Source organism: Vidua chalybeata, chromosome 5, assembly GCF_026979565.1.
Source record: "Vidua chalybeata isolate OUT-0048 chromosome 5, bVidCha1 merged haplotype, whole genome shotgun sequence".
NCBI lineage: Eukaryota > Metazoa > Chordata > Aves > Passeriformes > Viduidae > Vidua > Vidua chalybeata.
The window spans coordinates 43,498,997-43,524,221 of NC_071534.1; the positions used below are offsets into that span (position 1 = coordinate 43,498,997).

The 25,225-nt window shown below is 35.6% G+C and overlaps 1 protein-coding gene across 1 annotated transcript in view; it reads left to right on the forward strand.

Annotated features, from left to right (window-relative positions):
* Positions 1 to 25,225, forward strand: part of ADAMTS20 (ADAM metallopeptidase with thrombospondin type 1 motif 20) — an 86,786-nt gene that overhangs the window by 18,517 nt on the left and 43,044 nt on the right. Inside the window, exons 5-15 of the mRNA XM_053942672.1 lie at positions 8,598 to 8,681; positions 9,394 to 9,518; positions 10,323 to 10,363; positions 10,673 to 10,778; positions 11,858 to 12,004; positions 12,929 to 13,070; positions 14,349 to 14,453; positions 21,271 to 21,416; positions 22,805 to 22,986; positions 23,083 to 23,219; positions 24,325 to 24,442. Coding sequence (XP_053798647.1) covers positions 8,598 to 8,681; positions 9,394 to 9,518; positions 10,323 to 10,363; positions 10,673 to 10,778; positions 11,858 to 12,004; positions 12,929 to 13,070; positions 14,349 to 14,453; positions 21,271 to 21,416; positions 22,805 to 22,986; positions 23,083 to 23,219; positions 24,325 to 24,442 — 1,333 coding nt within the window. The remainder of the gene's footprint in view (positions 1 to 8,597; positions 8,682 to 9,393; positions 9,519 to 10,322; positions 10,364 to 10,672; positions 10,779 to 11,857; positions 12,005 to 12,928; positions 13,071 to 14,348; positions 14,454 to 21,270; positions 21,417 to 22,804; positions 22,987 to 23,082; positions 23,220 to 24,324; positions 24,443 to 25,225) is intronic.

Sequence of the window (25,225 nt, forward strand, 5' to 3'; positions counted from 1 at the left end):
CTTGTCACTCATCCAACTCAACCTGAAAAGACTTAGCTCTCAGCATGCAAGTAATCTCATTTCTTTAAAACTGCATAAATGTTGGCAATGTGAGTATTCACGTTACCTTGGAAATACTTACTCATTCTGATTGAAGATAGGAGTACCTTTGCCATAGGATTTTATGAAAATCTTTATTGTATTTCAGCACAAAGTGTGGCATTATTTAATGTGAAGCAATAAATAAAACAATAAGAATACTGTAATTGCTTACCTTGCACAGTTTCTTCTTGTTCCTCCAAGTATTGTATCAGCAGAGCAGGCAGTAGGCTCTGCCTTAATAGATTTAGTAGCTGGAGGACTTAAGCTTAGACTATGTTTTAAAAGTTCAGAGCCCCAAACATGAAGGCTTGATTTTAGCAACTGAAATAATTCATTAAAACACTGGAGTTTACTGTAAAATTCAAAACCACCTGAAATTTGGTTCCATTAAACATTTTGAGGTACTGTCCTCATTTTCTGAATCAATAACCTGATTATTAACATCCTTTTGAGTATTGTACTGCTTGTATCTTTTGTTTGCTAGTAAAAAAACGACTTGGTCTGTTCTTAGTCTGCTTGCAGCAAAACCTTTGTAATCTTGCCTTTTAAAAAAGAAATCATGACATATAAAACCACCTGTGGTAGGGCTGTGATGGCCAGCTCAGATTGTGAACTTGGCTGACTGCCTAGTCATGCGAGTGCTGAAGTCAGAGCATGGGAGTGGGGCAGCCATGCATTCGAGGATTGAGCCAGCATCAGTTTAGATCATTTAACTTGTGAAACCATAAAGTGGTGTTGTATCATGGTAAAACAGTACTATTATAATATGGTGTTAAAAACTGGTCCTTTTGATTTTCATTAAGACCAAAACTTTAGTAAAGTTTTACGGCTACCATCTTTTACTGACGTATGAAATGGAAGGTAGTGAATAGTAGGTCTTAACAGGAAAAGATTTTTATAGTTAGGGTCTTGTTTATACCTTTTTTTTGCACTCATCATCAGCATTGATCATGAAGTATTTCCTATATGGGAAGACTGTGTGCACCATCATTAAAACCAGACAAATTGTTTTATCTAAATATATATGGGGTGAATTTAAAGACTGGTTTTATACTTTCTTTGCAGTTCATACTATACAATAGCTAACAGTTCATCTTTTCAGAACACGCTGAGAAAACATAGATGCATCCTGACCTTTAAGAATATTTGGCATTACTGATTTTGCCTATAGTCATCACTTAAAAATAGGTAGTAGACCTAAATAGTTTGTAGGTTAATAATTTAATTTGTATCACTAGCATCTGAAAGGCAATGAATATAGTTACATTCAAAGTTTAGAGGTGAATATATTGTTCCTTGTATCCGTTCCTTAGAACCTCAGTAGTCTATTTTTCCCCTTTCTCATTCAGATCATTGTATTAGTATTAAACCTACAGGAATGTTCAGTGCTTTTTATCTCTCATCCAGTAAAATCTAGAAGGCCAGCACAAGCCAAGAATATAGCTTATTATTTTCTTCTGTGTTTATAAAACCCCATGATCTTGTGCATTTGGCATGGTTAAAATGAAAGTGGGTATTTGTTTATGCACCAATAAATATACATAGCTGGAAACAATTATTTTCAAAGTATCATTCATATAAATTCTCTGAGCTGGCCTTCTTACTTATCTTTACATATGGGTATCTGTAGGGGTATAAAAGCCAACTATTCTTTTAATTTTGACTGTCCTTTAATTGCATCTCCAGGATGCCTACATATTAAATGTCATAATGATACTTCATTACATCTTGAGGTCCACCAACTAATATGGAGGTATTAGTGTGCCCAGGTAGCCAAGAAGGCCAATGGCATCCTGTCTTGTACAAGAAATGATGTGGCCAGCAGCACCAAGGCAGTGATTGTTTGATTGTACTCAGAACAGGTGAGGCTGCACCTTGAGTGCTGTGTCCAGTACTGGGCCCTTCTCTCCAAGGCATTGTGGTGCTGGAGCATGGCCAGAGAAAGGCAACAAGGCTGATGAAGGGTCTGGAGCACAAGTCATATGAGGAGTGGCTGAGGGAGCTGGTGGCATTTAACCTGGAAAAAATTAGGCTCCAGGGAACCTTACCACTGTGTACAACTACCTGGCAGGAGATTGTAGTTAGTTTTGTCCCCCAAGTAACAAGTGAAGGACCAGAGAAAATGGTTTCAAGCTGCACTAGGAAAGTTTAGAAAAAATTCTGTCATGGGGAGGGTTGTGAAGCATTGTAACAGGCTGCCCTGGGAAGCAGAGGAGTCACAATCCCTGGAGGTAAGTAAAAGATGTGCATATGTGGTGCTTAGGGATAGGGTTTCATAGTGGACTTGGCAGTGTTTGGTTAAACTCAATGATTTTAAAGGTCTTTTCCTACCTAAGTGATTCTATTTTGCAGTATGTAGGCAGGCACCTACTTGCCTGTCTTTACACTTCACTGCTGTTAGTATTATTTACTACTATTTTTGTCTAGGTGGTGGTTGTTGTTGCTGATTCAATGATTAGACGTGTCTCTATGACTTTCTCTTCAGTAGTTCAAGGCGTGTTCCTAAGGTGAAGTCTTAGTACTGTCCAGTCATGACAAAGGTCTTGCTTCAAACTGCCTGGGACCCATCTCATGTAATAAGAATAGGAATAAGGAGAATAAGGAGACATGTTGCCAAGCAACACTCATGTGTTTCTCTGAGCAGCTTCTAACAGCTAGAGAAGTCTGTGTAATGCTGTGTCTTGTGAAATGATCTTTTAAGGTAGTTTATTTTAGATTCTGAAAAGAAGCACACATTGACATTGTGCTGTACATGATGGCATTTGATGTGATCTGGTTATAACTGTGGAATGTATTTTCATTGAAGAGTTGTAGATGGTGATGATCACGACTGTTACCATCTTCTGAGTTTTGCAGTATTAAAGGGTTATCTTTACACCAATCTCAGTTGCAAGTTAAAGGTAAGACAGGCATTCCTGATAGGGTGTCCCCAGCTGGCAACTAAGCCCCACACAACCACTTGGTCACTCCCCCACCACCAGAATTAGGGAGAGAATTGGAAGGGTTAAAGCTAGAAACTCGTAGGTTGAGGTAAAGACAGTTTAATAGGGAAAGCAAAGAATTTATTTGGTGCTTCCTATGGGCAGGCAGGTGTTCAGCCATCTCCAGGAGAGCAGGGCCCATCACATGTAATGGTTACTGGGGAAGACAAACGCCATCACTCCAAAGGTCCCACTCTTCCTCCTCCTTCCACCAGTGCATATACTGAGCATGATATCACATGGTCTGACATGTGGCATCATGCTGTGGTCAGTTTGGGTCACCTCTCCTGGCTGTATCTCCTCCCAACCCCCCAGGCACCCCCAGTATCCTCGCCAGTGTGGCAGTACGAGAAGCAGGAAAGGCCTTGGCTCTGTGTTAGCCCTGCTCAGCAATAACAAAAACATCTCTGTATTATCAACCCTGTGGTCAGCACAAATCCAAAACATAACCCCATACCAGCTACTATGAAGACAACTGATACAAAAGGCATCTCAGCCTTTAAAAGGGATGTAGTCTTTCATTTTGCTTCCACTAAAGCACTCCACTAGGTGACATGTGGAACCTCTACTTGGTTTACTCAGGGGATAGTAGATTGAACAGGACTTGGGTGAGGGGGCAGTAGATGACCTAAAGCTTACAGGAGGAAAAAAATGGAAAGTCTGAGGCATAGCTATACTTGTGCAAGTTTGTATGAGAAGTCTTTGCTGCCATTAAGATCCACTTGTGGAAGCCAGTTTTGTACAAAAATATGCATGCAACAGAATAGGAGTAGCACCAACAGAAATAACATGGCTCTTTTGCTGAAGCAGTAACTGCTCATATATCTCATGACTTCAGACAAATTTTGGGTCTTATGAAATATATGATAGAATCAGTATGACACTGGAAAAGGTGAAGGAGAAATATCACAGATCCTTACATGCTTTCAGCACTACAGTGATACATAGGAGATTTTAGAGCCTGCAAAAGGCATACAAGCTATGAAGTGATACTGTGTTTCTTTCAGGGGATATGAATATTTGCATTTTCTTGGTACCATAGTTGTGTGTAACCGACAAGAGGAAAGAAAAAGAGATCTTGTGATACAATGTTTGGGGTGGGGGAAGGAAGGAGAAAAAGAGCTGAACAAGATATATCCTGTTGGTTTTGGATATATCACTTACTTACCTTCCAGCATCTAGGTGTACTTGCATGTTTATGAGCACCTTTTCTAAATAGGGCATTTTGCCTCTATTCACAGTCACACTTTCATTGACAGCTGCAACAGGGTTGTCAAGAGAAACTAAACTTTGTGACCAAGTTGCTTCCAGTAAACTGGCAGCCACAGCTGTCTGACTTAATTTTTCAGAATTCCATGAAAATAAAAGCTGTGGTCCTTCCACTAAAGTGTAACAAGTCTAATTTTTTTTTTTCGTTCTTTGTTGTTGTATTCTGGTGCAGAGGCTGGTTTTAAGAGTTTGAAAAATCTTTTGAAACTAATTTCACTTTATCTTGGCTATTACCTCCTACTTCTCTGAAGCCTGTATTTAGATCACTGTAAAGTAAGTAGATCTGGAAATTGTAAAGAAATGGTGTATTCTATTAAATTCCTATCCCATTTCATCATCCTTTTTCATGAATGCCTCCAATAAGAGATGACTGAGAGTGGTATCCTTGGAATAGAGGAGCAGGAAGTACTTACCTCAAATATTTTTTTTTTTTGCTAAAAATAAGAATCTTCTATTCCAGATCTTTGATCGTTTCCTGTATCATTATATCATTTCAAGTCTCAGTGGATTATTTTAGTCTGTGTAGTTCTTTAGGTAAATCTTCAAGTTTGATTTGTGGTTATCAGTTTTCAGGATTTTTCTCTTCACATGTGTTCAACCATGCTGAGAATGTATACTGAACTTTGCTGGTAAGGGCATCTTGTTATCAGCATACAGTCTTGCTCTTTGATCTTTTGAAAGCAGTGGTAATAACAAAATGTTTGGAGGTCATGAAAGTGCTCATGAGGTAAAGGATACATAGTTTGACTCAAACATAGGATTAATGACAGCAGTATTATTTTACATTTAGCATGAACTTACTTTCTCTCGTAATTGAAACAGGTATGTTTCAGATTTTGTCAGGAACTGCAGACCTCTGGCATCTACTTGACATTATTTCAGTCCTCAGCTATTCTCCAGAGAGATAAACAGTACATAATTCAGATGGTGAATAGATATAGTGTTGAGAGTCCTGCAACAGATTTTCTTCAGGCATGCAATGAGATATTTTTGTCTCATATACTTACTCAGTGTAATGCATCTCCTCTGAGGTATGAGTAACTAGTTTTGTGTTTTGAAGATACACTCTTGCTCAAATATTTTAAATGGACATTGGGTGAACAGGCAGGAAAGAGGACTCCTGTCTCTGTGTTTTGTGTTGGTTTCTTTGCCTCCTCTATGTTTCCAGATTTTATTAGCAGGATAACCTTGACAAAAAGCACTTGCACAGCAGTAAAATATTTTTTTCAAGGTACTATTAATGTGGAACATTATAATGAGGGAACATCCATCAACTACAGTATAAGTACTACTATGACCATGAACAAGAACTTCTAAGTTTTAATTACAAGAAGGCTTCAGTCTTAACTCCTTGCCTGGATCATTCTAATCACACAAGAGCAGAAATTATCTCTACTATAGCAGAGACATTTGGTAAACTTAAGGCTAATTTTGCACTGAAGGTTGAAAGTCACAATTTAGGCATTGAGGCATTATTTGGTAATAGCTGAACCTAGTTAACTCTCCCAGTCAGTTCGCAATCCCTTTGCCTATTCTACCTGATATATATAGCCTTAGAGTTCTGGGCAAATCATGTACTTTTTTTTGTTGATTGTGTCACTATCTCAGATGACCTGAATGCTCTTTACTTGACAGCCAGCGAAACGCATCTGGTTCCTGAGTTTCAGAGCTTTCCTTTCCAAAACCAGACATTAACTAGACTGATTTACAAGTTAATTAAGAGATGTTTCTGACTAATCTAATATCATTCTGTAATGGAGTAACTGCATCAGGGGCAAAGAAAGAGCTCTGCCTGTTCGTCTGTGAAGCCTTTGATACAGCCCCCAACTACAATCTGGCCAATATTGGAAATGTATGGATTTGATGCATGGACTGTTAGATGGATAAGGAATTGACTGGATAGCTGGTCCAAAGAGTTATCATCAATGGCTCAATGTCCAAACAGAAACTAGTAATGAGTGATGTCCCTCAAGGGTCCGTATTGGAACTAACACTTTTTAATATCTTCATTAATGACACAGACAGTGTAACTGTGTGCACTCTCAGCAAATTTTCAGGTGACAAGTTCAGCAATTCAGTTGAATTGCATGAGGGAAGGGATGCTTTCCAGAGTGACCTTGAGAGGCTTGAGGAGTGGGCCTGTGTGAATCTCATGAAGGTCTACAAGGCCAAGTGCAACAGCCATGTCCATTGAAAGCAGTCTGTGTTAATCCTACACACGTGTAATCTTCTTGTATAGGTTTAGGCTGTAACAAATTCTCAGCTGTAAGTGCCTCTTATATCAGCTTAAATGGTATTAGAATCAATCCTTGGAACAAGTGTCTTCCAATCCTTGGAATAAGCCAAAGATCCTCACAGATCTCATTTCAGATTCCTCTCTGACATGATTTTTGAATGCCGTATGAACCCATATTCTGTTTCTTCTTTGCTGAAGAGAAATAAAACTTGAAAGAGCTGGGCTGGAATTAATCTGCCTTAGCCTCATACATCTGAAAATTAAACATCTTGTCTCTTTCCATAGTAAAGGGACGAAGAAATGAAATAGCTGCTCTTCATGTCTTGCATGAAAATATATGTTTAAATACATATCACTGGATAGTCATGTTTACAGAACAGTTCATTCCTTCTCCTTCTCAATTGACCATTGATGGAATTTAGTCCCTGTTAGTTACGTGAGTTGAGATGGATGTGATAATTGTATTATTGTAAGACAGCAGTTCCTACAGGAACATACTTTGATTGTGGGGAGGATAAATATCCAGAAATACCCTTGCTAAGTTTGTCAAAGTGGATCTCAAAGTATGAGAACATATTATGAGCTTGATTGTGGTAAAGTAATTTTGGTATTAGAAAAATGGTAGTTTATTCCACTGAAGTTCTGCCTAAATTGTGCTTGAGCATTTGAGATACCTTTTGTAAAGGCTTCTGAGTTTGTCCATGCCCAGTGGATTCAGCACTTCAGTGGGTATTTGAGAGGTGTTCCTTATTCGCACCTAAGAATAGGTGGTTAGTAACCAAGAAAGGAGTCCATATGGAAAGAAGCAAACAGTAGCTGTACTGCTCTGAAATGTGTTTTCCACATGGGTTCTGAAGCTCTCTGGCTCCTCTTCTACTCTTATTGAATCTTCTACTTCCAGCTTGTTTGTCAACAAGGAATGAAGGACAGTGATGCACATTGTGTTCTCTCCAGTTCAGAGGAAGGTGGGGCATGAGTTGGGAGCCAGTGCTCTGTCAGTTCTAAGTTTTAGCTGTATTACTTGACCTCAGGTAAATTGAATTTATACACTGCAAGGCTGTGGTTTCAGAAGCAATTTGAGTCAGTTCAAGTGGCTTCAAATACTTCTGAAAGAAGTTCTTCTTCCCCTTTCCCTCTGTCAGTGCTTGTGTTGGAGACTGCACAAGAAATGAGAGCATATTGACCAGAATAACTTGATTTAAAAAAACCCAAAAATTTGCAGCTGTATCAGTTCCTTGATCACTTTTGTAGCCTTGCAGCCTTAGCACAAGCTTGAAGGGAGAAAAGGCAGTACTTCCGTGTTTGGTGGCAACTCTTGTTTATATAATGCTGTCATTCGACTACTGCTTTTTATTTACTGAATTCACATGGATGAGATATCTGAAGCTGTTACTTGGAGTGCATAAATTTTTTATACTGTTTTTATGAAAAGTAACTTTCAAAGTAGTTCATTTTGGTGTATGGATTTGACTAATGATTTTTACTGTTGTCTGCAAGAGTATGTATGAAAATACCTGTATTTATGGGTATATAAATACAAATTTTATGAATGCGGAAAGATACCTTTGTATAGGTCATGCTTCAACAGTTTTACAATTCAGTCCAGCTTCCATTAAAAGCAAGATAAAAACTTATTTGTTCAAAGTTGCTTTTTAAGAGTCTCTAATATTTCAGGTTTTGATTCTACAAATAATCCATATAAAGCAGCTTATGCCTCACAGTTACAGTGACAGTACTTTTCTCCTTTCTTTGATATTTTATCAATAAACTGTATAATAAGTGTACTTTTTACATTAGCATTTCAACATGTTGTCTGTCTATTTGGAAAGGAATATAGAATTGAAGCTATTTGGGTATTAAAAACTGAGAAACTTTTTTTTGTCACCATGTCCTTGGGTAGAAGGTGCAGTTGGATGCATAAGATACCTGTTGTGTAGCGGCTTAGTTTGCTTTGGTCATTTGTTTGTTTCATTAAAAGAGATAGTTTACCAGGTGAGTTTAATACTTTAATCTTCTTTTTTTCTCTTTAGGTTGCAGCAATCTATAAAGACTCAACTATTGGAAATCTTATAAATATAGTTATTGTCAAATTAATTGTAATTCACAATGAACAGGTAAGAAAAATAAATATTTAAAAGATTTCATTCTTATATAAGAAACAAAATGCATGAGCTTACATTGTAATTACAAAGTTTAATTTTTTTTAGTTTAAATATAAAATATTTTCTTAAACTACATAATTTTGTTTTAAGATAGGAAACAATATGTCAAATGCAAGGTTAACTTCAGGTCTGTATTTAATGCCTCTATTTTCCTGTCTCTGTATTAGCAAGTCCAGTTGACCTACACTGACATAAATCAAATAGTATATGAAAACTTATGGCAGAACAACCTGAAGTGTGGTTATGCTCATGGAAACATGGCAGGAAAATGGCAGTTTTTATAGAGGGTTTTGATGGAAAGCTTTCAGCCCTAACAGCTGTAATATTTTAAGATTGTAAGAAGTACTTGCTTTTCAAATACATGGATTTCATATTTATTTATCATAAATGTCTTGTCACTATATTTTTCCAATATTAAACACATGGTAAATGCTCACATACATTGTTTAGAATAATGGGTTCTTATGACTGATGACTTGTAGCTGAATTCAGATCTGACTCTTCAAACAAATCAGCTGAGGGAACTCTTATGTGGAGTTCTGCTGACTTTCTTTCCATGCACATGTCATTACTTTGCGGATTAGCAGCACAAATGACAATGCAGTAAGTGCGAGTGCATGAATATTAAAGCCCTTATTTGATGTTTTTGGCATTTCTTGCTTAGGAAGGACCAGCTATCACTTTTAATGCAGCTACCACTCTGCATAATTTTTGCTTATGGCAGCAAGCACAAAACACTTTGGATGATACTCACCCTTCTCATCATGATACTGCTGTTCTCATCACTAGGTACAGTATCTAAAATAGCCACAGTTACCCAGCTAGGTGAGAAAAATGCTTCAGTTTTGTTTTTACATATAATCTTTTAGCCATTCCACTGACATTGTTCATAGATAAGTGAATAACATATCTTGCCCTTCCAAAACAATTCAATATGTGAGCAATTACTCTGACATTGCTGTATTGATAGATAAGCATCTGATGATCTTTCCATTAAAGATGATAGAAATTAATGAGACCTGAAAGTGTTACAAGGAAATTAAATCTCTAGCTTTGGTACATACATGTGATGGGAGTGTTATAAGAGTCAGCTGAAGGATGCAGTGAGAGACAGCTCCTGATAGCCCTGATGTAATAAGAACTAGGAAAAGCTTAAAATGGAAAGCATGTAAATATTAGTATGTTTTCTCCCCGTTCACCAGTCATCTCAGTGAGGGTTCTGATGTTCATTCATTGGAATAGTCTCTTTTTCACTCTTCTTTTTCACCAGTTTTTCCTCCAGTAAAGTTTCAAGTATACTGCAATTTGCATGTTTTTAAGCATCATTTCATACTTGATCTACCTTCTGCGTTGTAGAGAAAGAATGTAATAAATTCTTATTCTTTGCATGCTAGATAAAAAGCCATACTGTGGGCTTAGTCTAGTGAATTTAAATTACTTCTTTGACTAGAATACAAATTGTTTAAATGGCCTGTAACATTAAAAATTGAGAATCAGATTTGCAATTGCTGTAACTAGTATAGCAACAGTGAAATATTTTTCAAATATCCTTTTATATGCTGTAATGATTTGAAATAAATATTTTCTTTCAAGGGAAGATATCTGCAGAGCTAGAGAGAAGTGCGATACTCTTGGTGAGTTACTCTTTTTTCATCAGTACGATTTTATATATATGAGAATATCAGTGTGAATATTGTGTTAGCAATAAGTCAGAAAAGAGATGCAAAATTCAAGCCACACAGACAAAAATAATGGTTTCACATTTTTTGTTGCTGTTCTCTCCTGGCATGTACTTTGGTGCCAGGTTGTTGTTCGTTTTGCGTAAATTTGCTGCCTACTTGAGGCACAACTTTTGGCTTGAGTGCCACAGCATTCACTGTAGTACATGGCAATATGTGAAAATTCATTCTCTTAAGCTTTTATATAAGGATTCGATTTTGCAGGTTTAGCAGAGCTGGGTACAATGTGCGACCCACTACGCAGTTGTTCTATAAGTGAAGAAAATGGATTGAGTGCTGCTTTTACTATAGCACATGAGCTGGGACATGTGTAAGTACCTATTTCTTGGCAGGTAATTTTTTTGTTTTTAAATTTCCTTTAAAATACGAACAATTTTCAGTAGTGGGCTTTGCATTTCCAAAAGGATGGAGTCTGATTCAGCCTTTTAGAAGAGTCATTATTTTTGCCCCTTGCAGTGAGCCTGGTAAAGAAATTGTGAATTTTATAATTTGGTTGATATCCTGAATTCTAGGAAAAACTGTCCAAAGAAATGAATTCTGTCCTTTTGCCATATGAACTGGTTGGAACACTGGGACATACCCTAGATAGTACAACATAGTCCTGTTAACGCTAAGTGTATTCTAGCTCTGTTAGGAATTTGCCTTTAAGAAAAGACAATTGTTAATATAACACAGAAATATTCTTCCTTGTGTTTGATCCTTTCAGAATTCAGTAGAGTAACACAAAGAGAAATACTTTACACTGAAAAATAAGAGGAGATGACAGCATTTTATTTTATGAAGCATACCTCATCAGTGATGGCAAAAAGGTGCTATACTCTAGTTCCATGAGCATGCCTCAGTGTAGGTAACGACGATGTTACAGAGCTCAGTAGCTAGCTTGTTCATTTTCTTGTGCCTGCAAGTCTACTTAGACACATGCTATTTGTCTTGGTACTGGAACTGAGATAGTAACATAAGATGATGTGTTAATTGCATTAAGTAGGATATTGATGTGCTCTGCAGTTTTTGTTTCTGAATAGTAAGAGTTATGATGTGAGTATCGGGGTTACATGTTGTGGACAGACCAGCCATGGCCTGTATATTCAGTTGAGGAGATGGCTTGGTCCTTTAAAGTGGCATACTCCTAAAACACTGGAATTTTTCTGGTAAGCTAAAAAATTATGTTACTTGTAAAATTCTTCCTGTACCCACCACTATATAAGTAGGAGCATTTGGATAAGGGGATAATTATGTAAGGCATTTTAAAGATGCCTATCTCCAAAAGGTCAGGTAGCTGTATTGAGTCCCATTAAATTTGAAGGCATTTTCAAACTCAAAACTCAAGCTTTTACTGCTACAGCAAAGAGAGTTTCATTTAATTATTGCAGAATTTGTTTTGCTTTTTAGGTTTAATGTGCCTCATGATGATAGTTTTAAATGTAAAGAAGCTGGAATTAAACACCAATATCATGTGATGGCTCCAACTTTAAATTATCATACAAGTCCGTGGACCTGGTCAAAATGCAGTCAAAAATATATCACTGAATTTCTTGAGTAAGTATCAATATAATGCTATGGTTTGGAGTGGAGTTTTTGGTTTGGTTTTTCCCCCCCTTACCAATTCCATTTATTTCTGAAAAGTATTTTAAAAGTATTGCTTAAATATAGGTTTTGCATTGTTCTTTGGTTTAACCACTGACTTGCAGGGCCTCAAAAATACACGTATTTAACTTTTTCAGTGAATTATGAGCATTAAAGTTGCACTGAACATGTAAAGCTTAGAAGATTTTTTTTAATGTACTAGTATTTTTTATTGAAAATACCTTTAGGATTATTTTAGTAGGTTAGAATAGGCACCCTTTATTTTCTAAAGTTTTTATGTTAAAAATAAGTGATGGGTATAATTTAGATAGTACCATTTTTTTCCCTTTTTAAAAGAAATGAGAAAAAAACCCACTTATTTTTGTTTGGTGGATCTAAATGCAAAATACAAAAAAGGAAAATCAAGTGACCTGGTACATTTCATTGTTCATTAATTCAATTAAAGTTATTATACAGGCAAGTAGGCATGCAAACCCATAACTCCACTGAAATATGCATATGTAGGTGTTGTGTGAATAGTGAGAAGGTTCCCTGTCGCCCTGGTTATCAAGAGTTTTCTAAAGCCTTCTGAGTTTACATTCTTGTAGAGAACTTTCTCACACAACTTTCTGTAAATAACCTATTGTTTTGCATTCTTTCATAGAGGCGGAGAAATTTGATGTACAGGTAGTTTGTCCAGTGTCGTTGGAGAGGTGGCACGTTCACCCTCCAATCCACTGGCATCTTTTGAGAACTATAAAAGATTGGAGTCAGAAAAAATAAATTAGTCTCTTCATCGTGACCAAGGCTGTGGTGCGTCGTTTTTGCTTGTGTCATTTGGTGACAGTTCCCAATGAGTTGAGTGATTTATTCACATTTTTTCCTGTTTTACAACAGTACTGGTTATGGTGAATGCCTCTTAGACAAACCTAGTGGAGGAACATATGATCTCTCCTCTCAGCTGCCTGGATCAATGTATGATGTCAACAAGCAGTGTGAGCTTACATTTGGTATTGGGTCACAAGTATGCCCTTACCTGGTGAGTGAAAACCAGACAAAGTCATGCTTTAATCTAGACTAAAATATTACTGAGAATTACTGGTTTCAGAATAATTTTATGCTGAAATAAGTAAAATTTCAGGTTATATTTTTTTGAAATGGAAGAGTTCATTAAACAGCATTGCAATTTCACATGTGAGAAAGCTATGGCAATATAAAGTAGGTTGCATTAATTTTGATTTCCATATCTGTGAATGTGATAATTCCTTTAAAATATCTAAAGCTGCATAAACGAATGTTTCCTGCAACAACTTCAAGGGATTTATTTTAGCACTTCCTGCAAATGTTTTCACATTATAGGTCATAACTTACATTGCCAGGTCTTGCTTCTCTGCTTCTTTTAATGCTTCTTAGAAACTTATAACTTAAAAATAAACTATCTCAAACATTTTTTCTGAATGTTTGTTCGAAATTGTAGATTCCCTCTACTTTGTCAGAGTAAAAAAATATTTTCATGCCTGACCGAGTGTATATTTTGCATACAAAACTGAGATGTGGAAAGAAAACTTGATCAGATTAGTACTGAAACTTAAATTATATTTTGAAAACTTATTGTGGCCATTGCAATGTAAACACAACTATGACACTTTATTCACTGCTGATGAGATTTCATGTAGAGTTAGATTTTGGAACAGCTTGTAAAATTCCTCTACCAGCATTGTATGTCTTGTTGGAGCTGTTTAAAGAAGAGCGTTTAAACTGAGATTCAGACTGAATTAAGTGGAGCTTTTTGGTGAGGTATAATGTTGTTTAAAACAAGTCAGTCTTTATGAGAATATTAAAGGAAAGGAAAAGGAGGCTTCAAACACTTGCTCATGGTGTTACTGAAGACTGCTTTGTAAATTTTTTAATCCATAAGAGTTATTTGTCTGTTAAGAGTGTTTTAGCAATTTAAAAATGAGGCTTTCAGCTTGATTTTCTAGACAGTACATTTAATTCATGTTAAATTCACTGGGGGGTTATATGGAAACTGTGGTGTGTAGTATGAACTGTAACCTCTTATATATTTTAAAATAAAATTTTCTACTGAAGTAGAAAATGAAGTTATCTTTTGATCTGATGGGATCAATTTCAGATATTCCACATTCCTGCTTGGCCTTAAGCAAAATCTATTTTGGTTTTGTGGGGCTTTTTCTATTAAAAGTGGTAGTACAACAGCAAAGACTAAGCTGCACAGTGTGAGAAAATAAAAATAATCACAACTAATGTCTAAAATGGTATTGCAGGTGCAACAAAAGTAATCTAGTTTTCTTTTTAGAAACAATGCAAACGCTTATGGTGCACAAGCACAGAAGGTGTTCACAAGGGTTGTCGTACTCAACACATGCCTTTGGCTGATGGGACAGTTTGTGGTGTAGGAATGGTAAGCCTTGTTTTATTTCTCAGTACTTGCAATTTTGGATATAGGTAAGAAAGATCAGTGCTTGCTGTGTGGCAGTACTGTGCCTATAGACTACTGATGGTGTGAAAATTTCTACCTGACTTTACATGCAGTTTCTTTTAGTTCTGTAATCTTGTGACATAAAGTTTGTCTGTTCAGAGTAATTATTAAAGTTTACAGATGCCACATTGCTTAAAAATAGGTGAAAGAAGTCAGGGGAAAGTTGACATCTTTCCTTCTGTTTGAAACGTTCAGCTCAAGCGTAATAAGTTGTTTTTTTCCTGATCGGTAGTGTCCAAAGTAGAATTAGCTTAAATATGAAATCCTTAAAGTGTTTCCCCCAGTTCATCTTGTTGAGGCTGTTTATTGAACCAGAACAGATTAAATATGAGTCACTAAGGTACAGGTGTATGCTTTTTTGGAAAGAGGGAGTCTTTGAATTAGCGTCTGGTCTCAGTAGTTGTTTGTATCTGCACTCTATCTGTTTCAGAGAAGATATGAAAGCATGTGTCAATAGCTCTTCAGGAAGTGCCTTAAGCACACCTAACTTGCTTTCATTTTCTGTCTTTCATATTATAACATAATTCAGGATACTTGGGTCTGTTCAGCTCCTGAAACAGGAGCTTTCTTCTCATTTATACCCCAATGTGTAAGACTACCTGACTGCTTGAAGTACAGATTGAATGCTTCGACACATTAAAAAAAAAGAAGTGGAAACTGCGTTTCCTGTATTTTGCTCATTGGTTTATTTGGTAAGGTGCTTTTGGGTGATAACGGTGCCACTCACTGCTTCTTCATTTGCAAGTCTTTGAATGCTGATCCTGATCTGTAAAATTGGACAATATAGCCTTTCTTGGGTTGTCCAAAAGGGTCGTGAATATCTAATTAGTAGATATAGTCAAGGCACTTACAGAACCTCCATAGATACAGAAGCAATGGCGGAGGTTATTGTATCCAGTTTCCAGTGAAGATTTGAGGCTTTTAGTTTTGGATTTGTATGTAGTTTGGGAAGTGAACAAAATTAAGGTGCTTAAGTTCTTTACTGGTCTAGTATTTGTCTTCTTCATGTCTCACTTCACCACCAGCAAACAGAAGTGTATTCTTACTTGTGAGGGTATAGTGAGAATAAATATTTTTGAGATTTTACATGGTCAGGTATAACAGTGATTATCTTAAGTGTGTGTGGTTTATTAGGTTGAGCTGCTTTTATATAGTAGTGTGCTTTGGCAGCTTCAGGGGGCAAGGTGGGAGCAATGTTAATTTTTTAAAAAATAATTTTATATGTTCAAAAATTATTAAAACCTCTAATTTAATTACTTTGTATAATAGGCAACTACATTTCACTCAGTTTTTTCTAAATTTCCCCCAATAACTTCTAATCTTAAAAGATTCTGTTTGGTAAGACAATATTAATGAGGAATTTGAAAATAGTGTCTTAATGGATAACAAATGTAGTGGGTAAAGTGTCTCAAATGGCTTCTTTCTGTTTTGCAAGATTAGAAGAAGTTACTTGAAGGCTGTAGTGGAAGCTTTGCTTGATTATAGCCTATGCAGGCCATTGGTGTTACAATGTTTAACCCATTTTTCAGTCACTCATCAGAAAGGAAGTTCATCTTTTATGTAAACTTCACTTGTAGTCTTCAGTTAAATTGACTCTAATTTGCCAACATCAGAGGATTGCTTTTATATAGGAATACAAAAACCTTTTTTAAGTAATTAGCGCAGTGGAACCATCTTTCTCTAGGAAGTAAAGAGCTAATTACAGTCATTACCTCTGAAAAATATAAGAAAGAACAGCAATTAATTAATCTGACAAATTGTTATCTGTTCCTGACTAAGGGACAGCTCTTATCAAGCTCACACTGCAAGTTGCTGCTGATGTTAATGGGCATAAGACATGGTGACTATTAATTGTAATTAATATTTTCCAGGAAGCTAAATTGCTTTATATTTGGCATTTGCGACATTATTGCTGCAATGAATACAGAAAAGATCCATTTAAGGCATTTGGTTTTTTAGTATCAACTTTTTAAGCTCAGATTTCAAACATCTTGTGTTGTATTAATGGATCTTGCTCTATGGGCTGCTCTAGCAGTTGGATTTAGTGAAGCATATCTGAGTTAAAAAAAGCCCACCTCCAAAGAAGAAAAAATGTTGAAAACAACTATCTTCCAGGAGTGGCATTCTCAGAACAAGTCTTTATTGCTATGAAAATAACAGCAAAAATACCCAATAAAGTGTGAGTGGCTTATTACTATTTTTTTGAGGCACTCCAAATGGTTGCCCTCTGATCCTTCCTGGATTCCTGAGGAATATAGAAATATGCCTGTATTCTCTTGATTCCTTGAGCATTGGAATGGAGAGGTAGGAGGTAGCTATATGATTCTGACCCAAACATTTCAGTGTCCTGAGGATATCCCAGTGTTCTACATAATGGCAGTTTGCTACTTAAACGTTGAAAGAAACCAACTGTCACTGAAGTTTGGAAAAATCATTTTAACAGCAAGAAGGAAATCGCATGATACAAGTAACAGTTGGATTGGAAAGCACGTGCCTTTTTATGTTTTAAAGACATGTTAATTAATTCTATTCACTGTAGATATGTAATGTATATTGAGCTAGCATCTAAAAATATTCAGAACAGCTACTGGGTAAATTAAGATTTCATCTTTTATGCCTTTTTGGCATAAAAGACAGGGATACAGGAACAAATGAGAATGGGGATGCAGAGCAACAAAGAATTGCTTTGAAAAGTAAAAGAAATATCCATCTAATTCTGAAGTATGTTTGCTGTTTTTCACTGGTAGGTAGTACCCATTTATTGATTACTATTAAGAATTGCTACATAACTTGACTATCTCATGAAGGTAATACATGAAGATATTGAATCTGAAAGAATAAATCATTTTATGTGTATATATGTAAAGTAAGTATAAAAAAATCAGATGGATTTTATCAGAGTTAGGAATTGGGGAATATGTTCACCATCTGGAAAGCAGCAGCAGATTTTTTGAACTGTAAGAACAGAGTAAAGTATAGGCTCAAACCATAAATTTTTTCTGTAAACTGTGATTTCTGTGAAATATTTTTCTGTGAGCTATAATTTCAGAAAAATTAGAAGTTTCAAGGGAGAAATAAAGTATGCAGATTTTTTGCAATAAAAAATTGAAAGCATTGAAAAAATTCAAATAATGTGGGTTTTGTACATTTTTTGTCATTTGAGTAATAAATGTAGACTCGTCTGAGAATCCATGCCACAGTGATAAAGACCTGAGATGCTGTGGTGACACCTTCAGTCTGACGTCTTTCCAAGCTCCATTTCTTCTGCCTTGTATTCTCACTTTATTAACTGTTCTGTTTTAGCTCCTTTTATGTGCCTTAGGGTCTCACTTCTCATCTTGGTGGGCTGTGTGGGAAGTGCTTGATTTCAGAGGAGCTCTAGTCCTGTTCTGCATGCATCTACCACTCTCCTTGATTCAGTCAAAGCTGAGCATAGCCTGTCAAGTAACACTTTAATAATTTCTTTCAAGGTTGCTTTCCTGGAAATTTAGAAAGTTCAGTAAGCGATAAATTGGAAGCTCTCAAAATCAATTTACCAAGTCATAGGTTAATCCATAGGAAAGACCCCAAGTGCCTATTATAAGGACATTATTAATAAAAACAAATTTGGGTACCCGTAGGTTTATTGATTCCAAATTTGAAGCATTTCTAGGTTTTTTGACAGAAAACCAACTGTTGATCTTGACTGGAGCAGCCTTGCCACTTGCTGCAATCAGTATGTCTGGAATTTTGTGTGATACCCACTTTATATGATGCATATGCTATATTTGCCATAAAAAATGCAGAAAAAATTGTTAGCAATCATATTTAGTTTATGAAAGCTCTTTGTATCATACTATTCTCAGTGAAGCAATGATTCAAGTGAACACAGAGGGACATCTGGAACATGTCCGGTGCTGGAGTTTTCTACCGTGACTTCATCATGTTGCTTCTGTAGAAATGCAGCGGAATAATAGCTGAGACAAGTTTGTTGAATAAGCTATTAAAATCCCAGATATAAGCATATGCTTTGCATTTTTATGGATCAAAATTGTACTGTTGTGGCTATAAAATTTCATTTAAAAACTCTTTTCTTGAAATCTCCCTTCAAGTTATTGTAAATGTTTTTCTGGACAGATAGAAAACCTAAATGCTAGGTCACTGTCTATAATAGAATGCAGTATTCATTTTGTGAAGGATGATTTAGACTCTTCAGTCTATAGTGTAAAAAATTATTTCCTAAGATGCTAAGGACAGTTCTTGGAAAGGAAAGTTCTTAATGTTCCTCATTTAGCTTATGGATGGACTATGTAGAAAGTCTGTCTTTGATTGCTAGGGATTTTATGTTAGGTACTAGAAGACTTGGATATAAAGGTACCTGAAAGTCATGTTGAAAAAAATTAATACAAACTAACAGTAAGCACTCCAGTGAGAATTCTTATGCCATGAAATAATGGTGGCCTTTTGATTTTAGGTTGAAGCATTCGTTTTAGTGTTAAGTGATGATCTGGCCAATTGACTGGATCATTTACACAGTTCTGTGCCAAGATCTAGCTTTTGTTCTACATTTGCTTTGGGTTTGAGAATCAACTGGAATTATCTTATTCTTAGGGGAAGCCATTCAGAGCTTAAAAGATACTGCCTATATGCAAGAGTTGGTGTGACAAGGAATTATTCAGGCAGGCAATTTTATCATCAAGTTTGATTAGGAACTTAGGCAGAAGCCTGAAAAGAGAACCTGTTTCTGTGGCAAATTCCTATTTTGAGAAGAAAATGTTTGATAGCATGTGAACATAAGTATTCATATAACAAAAGCATACACCTATAAGGAAAAAAAAATATCTAGGACTTATTTTAGGCAATGATAAAACCACTGAACAAGATTTTAATTTTGTGCCAGTCAGCTATATTCAGAAAGATTGCACACAGTTTTTGTGTGTTCAGTGAAATTTGTTTCTTGATAGTTTCTACAATAAATTTGTTATAACTCTTAAGAAATTCTATGTAACATTTAAATTAATTTTTTAAAGTACGAGGTTTAATACTTGTTTTATTACTTAATCTTTTGTGTATCAGAGGTTATTTAATTGTTTTATATGCCAGAGACTTTATTTGTCAAAATTCTTCTAGAGTTTAAGGTGATTTGATGCTGTTTTGTCTTGCAGAGAGGCAAAGCCTAAGCTTCAGAAATAACAAGCAATTGATTTGTATATTGAAACCTGCTCTAATGACTGATCCATGCACTATATTTCCTGCAGGGAAAGATGGAATGAGCCACTCCCTGTCAATACAACTAGCAGAATCCCTCCTGACAACAAACCTAATTAATGGACAATCTAATCCTGAGTCTGCAAACAGGCATCTAAAATAAAGAATTCTCTCTATTATGTACGAGCACTGACCCCATGTATTCAGTCCTGGCCAGTGTCTTGTCTCCAGATGAGGGTACCCTTTGATGCCTCAGAAGGTGTTTGAAGTCAAGGACAAATTGACACGTTTCCCACATAGAAGTCAGCAGGATATGTAGTGCTGAAATTATAGTGTCTTATAAATATTCTATTTTAGTATGTAAAGTATTCCACTATGTTGTGATCAAATACACTACTTGGGATTTTCTAAAGGATACAAGTGAATTAGAATTCCAACTGTTGTAAGTCATCAGTAGGATTAGTCCTGGTAGTACCTGCAGATTCTTTGGAAAAAGTCACACATGCACCCATCATCAGATTCTCATTTAGATTATTAGTCATGTACTTCTTGAATAATCACTGAAGTGGACACATTTGCAGTCAGGAACAGGGATAGTAAATACTTAGAAGCATGAGATTGATGCTTCTGAGGAAAAAAGGATAATTACTTTCTATAAATAATAAAAGTGTACAATTACAGTGTGGTGAAGTCTCATAATGACATGACTACAACAAAATAGTCTTGCAGTCTTTGTCTTCTTAATAATGTAAATCCCAGCAGATGAAATGAAAATTCCTTCTTTATGTAATTTTTTAGTGGAAATAGGTAGTTCTTTCCCAAGAATAAGATCTAAAGTAACATAATAGGCATTGCAATCTAGTATTTTGCTCTAAGAATTATTATTTCTTTAGTATTCATTTTTAAAATTTAACTATTAATTCCATTTTAATGGTAGTAGCTTTGTTAAATGACTAGTAAATGTAAAAATTTCATACAATATTAAAAATTAAAGTATTTTACACTTTTTTTTATAGGTGTGAAAGTCCAAATTCAAGAATGAATTTATAGCATCATCTTGCTTTACATAATCAAGGTCTTAAATGCTTGTCTGCTTTTCCTAAACAATCCCACTAGATAGTTAGTTTTTGAGATGTTTGAAACACCCTGATTTTCTTGGTGGTTTCTTATAAATTTTCACATTTTGTATTAGCATGAATTAAAAATTAAATTGAAAAATATTGTACATTAAAGGCAGTTCTAAACCTATTTTTTGAACTTCATGCATGAAAATGTATCAGGAATTCAAGATCTTTTAGAGATACTTGGATGAAGTGACAAGACAGATAAGTATTCAATATCCAGTAGATTTCCTAGCTATCAAAGAACTCTGGATAGCATTTTTTAAAACGTGACTACTGCGTAAGTTATCTCAAAGGAAATGGAACATTTTAGAAAATATCCAGATCCAGATAAGAGAAGTGAGTGCTTAAATTTTGTTCTTTTTGTGCCTAAAATATGCAGTGACCTCTTGCTTGAATTATAAATTTTATTTTATTTGTCAACTGTGCAGCACTGCCGCCGTGGAATTTGTGTGAGCAGAGAAATGGAGCTGCGCCCTGTAGATGGAGAATGGGGACCATGGGGACCCTATAGCTCGTGTTCAAGAACTTGTGGAGGTGGAATCAAGAGCACCACCAGGCTGTGTAATCGACCAGAGTATGGCTTTTTATCGTGTTTCACATTTTTTATTATGTTTTAATGTGTCTTACATTTACATTACGAAGATATTAAAAAATGATGGATTGGATCAAAATAAAATAGAAGTGGGCCGTGCAAATCAGTTTGAATCACCAATAAAAAGTGCTTCTTTCAGCCACGTTTTTGGAAAGAGATACATTTACAGACTCTAATATGCAGAGGATGTTTAGATTACTCATGTCTTTCAACAATATTATCCATTCTTGCGGATGTTTCTAAAAAATTAGTTTGGCAGGGACTTTTTTTCTAGGTTTACTCTAACTGTTGAGGTTTCTTTAAACACTAGATGTTTTCTTTGCAGTAAGAACTGTAAAAATAAACACATGTATTCCCTATTAATCTCTTCAGTGAAACACTTCACTTGCTTTGATTGAAGGCTTTCCCACACTATCGCCACCAGTAACAGTCCGCAAGGAGCACTGCTATAACAGAGGCATTTAAAACTTCCCTTTATAACTAGAAAATTACATTGACTGAATAATTCCATGTGGGTTTTGTTCTCTGTAATAAAAGTCAAGGAGAACTTTACCCTTAACTTGTCCAGAAGCAGAACCACAGCTGGTGCCTGAGTAGTTTCAGGGTTTTTCTAGGAAGCCATGTCAGCTTGATATTATCAGTAGGATAAATGAACTTCAATCAAATGGCCCAGGTTATTTTATTTTCTCTAATGAGTAAAAGGAAGTAGACTAGATTGCCATTAGATAATGCCTCTTTCAGTCTGTAGTGATTGATAGTATCAATATGCGGTTGATTTATTCTTTTCTTCTTCCCCAAGAACATACTAATGATTAGTTATTTTGTATCAGGGTTTATAACTGTTAAAATGTATTTTAGACTTTACAGTAAATGGGGTATTTTCCACAATTTCCCTTTTTTATTCTTTTGATCCCCAAAGTGAAACCAGTATTAGGAGTACAGAAAAGACTGTGCCAGCTGCTAAATGTCTTCTTTCTTTTTCACTCTGTAAAGTAATAATTTCAAATTACTGAGGGAGGTGCTGCATGTGTAGAAATATAACTGTAATCTCAGCTAAATTGATAAAAGCATTAAAATTATTAATGCTTTTACCCAGACTAAATAGTTGTAGATTTAAGAGAAGTAAAAATAATAATGCTTTAATAAATATCCATAGCGAGATTACCACCTCAACAATAGTATTTTACAAGCATTGGGTTTATTTTGGGTATAATTGAATGCACAGTAGAAGCTGAGTGTGTGTAAGTCAGTTACACAGCTGGCAGAATGCTGTGTGAGATTTTCCTCTTTAGATTAGTGGCTGAGGCCACTTTCCTTGGAAAACAGCAATTTTAGAAAATGAGTGGGTTTTAAATTTACCTTTTTTTTAGGCCAAGAAATGAAGGAAAGTACTGTGTTGGTCGCAGGATGAAATTTCGGTCATGCAATACTGATTCATGTCCAAAAGGCAAAAAAGATTTTCGGGAGCAACAGTGCTCTGAATTTGATGGCAAACACTTTAATATCAATGGTCTTACCTCTGCTGTTCGATGGCTTCCAAAATACAGTGGTAGTAAGTAATTACACATCTTTTCAATTAACACAATGAAAATATTACTTTATTTAAAGTTTTAAAACAGACAAGAAACCTCTTGGATTTTCTTTCCAGTTTCTATGAAAGATCGCTGTAAACTTTTTTGCCGAGTTTCTGGAACAACTACCTACTATCAGCTGAAGGACAGAGTTGCTGATGGTACTCCCTGTGGAGCAGGAACCAATGACCTTTGTGTTCAAGGCTTATGCAGGGTATTTAAATCTAAACTTATTAATTATTAAAATCAATTTTAACAGATGGTAAAGTAGATATTAAATATTAATCCAAGTAAACATTACTAAAAATATGATATTCTGAGTTCACTTATGCTAATTTTACTACCTATCAAATTAAAGATCTGGAAATGAAAGCAATTAAGAACATACAGTTGAATCTGAAGACCCACAGTCTTGCCTCATTAAGCCTCACATGTGAAAGAGTTAATACTGTTCAAGTGAGCAGTGAGAAACTGATCCAAAATTAGCGTAAAGGGAGGAAAGAAGCATGCTGTGTGATTATTAGCATTGCATGTCTGCTACCAAAAAAGTAAATCGTAGATAATCCAAGTATATAGATTATGTAATTATTACTTTACTGTAAAATCAGGAGGAACTGACCCTTAAATCAATTCAACCCTCTTTGCTTCATAGCAGCTATGGCATTGCCACAAGATTTTGTTGGGAGAAGCAAGGTGCTATATTTTAACAATTCAAGACTTTTTTGTCAAGCCTTGTTGAGGTTTTGCTGATTGCAGTAAAACTGAGTAAATTCAGAATGAGGAGAAAATATAGCTTATTATATGGTTGAATAAAGAGGAAATGCCAGAAAATTGTCCTGTTTATCATAGTTCAAAAAAACCTGGAAGTTTAAGTAAAGATACATAAACAAAAATTGTGCTTATGTTAGTTAAACCAGCACAGTCTACATGTACTCCTTTGCTTCTTTTCAGTAATGACAGGCTTTAAATGAATTGATGACCATGTATATATACATACTGCTTTTATACTTCCAAGACTTTTAATGTGAATATAAATTAAAATTTATAAATTATGTTGATTTTTAATACAAAATTTTCATGTACTGTTATGTATTCTTATGCAGTTCTTGGCATATGGAGTGTATTGGGATTGCACCATTCTATTTTGTCCTTACAGTGCAGAATCCAAAACCATTGATGGATTTTAATGAATTGGCAAGGAAGACTAGATATATACAGTGAACAACAATATTTTGGGGTAGTGGGAAGTTTACTTATTTTCATTGTTTTCCATTGGGCTGAGTGACACTGGGCCTTTTTATATTTATTATTTTTTGTAGCAAGCAGGCTGTGATCACGTTTTGAATTCGAAGGCAAGGAGAGACAAATGTGGAATCTGTGGTGGTGATAATTCTTCATGTAAGACACTTGCAGGTACTTTCAACAGTGCTCATTATGGTATGTTTGTTTTGCCTTTTTTTTAATCTTAACGCACACTTCACTAGGCTTAGAAATTATTCTTTACATTTAAGGAAGCAGGATTTCATGTTCTTTAGTGCCTCTATCAACAAAAATATTTTTGATTTTCAGTCACATTCCCTGCCAAGGATGCAGAGGCAAACACTACGACATACTATCTCATTAAGTGAAAAAAAAAAATCAATCTCCTCTAAGGTCAAAGCCAAAAATAAAAGAAATTATGAAGGCAAAAGTACTTTAAAAGGATGACTGCTTCCTGCTTTGTACATTGCATTTTCTGGTCTGAAACATTGCAGCTGAAGAACATATTCCAAAGTCTCATTTTGGTTGTGTAAAGAGATAGAAAGAAGTTTGTGTTATGAGCAGCTGATGAGATTCCTTTTCTCCTAGAGTGAAAAATACAGCCTAGAAATGTGACCCTTCTCCTTCCAGAGAACAGGGGTAACAATATTTATGTTTTTTCCTCCTCATTGACAGGTAGTGAATGAGAAAGTTCAGAATAACCCTGGTATTTCTTATTTATTTGATTTTGTTTCTCTACAAGAGCTACTGATAGTTCTTCTTTATGTAGTCTTTGTGAAGTATGGAGTGACTACTGTATGTGTGTAGCAGTGCAGTTAAGTAGTTAGAGCATAGAACAGAAGTCTCCAGGTTAATATCAGCCTAGAGGCTCCTTCATGCCACTTCACTGGATGAAAGAGACCACAGGTGAAGTGAAAATGATACCTGGAGAGCTGCCAAATAGGATCTTCATAGAACAAA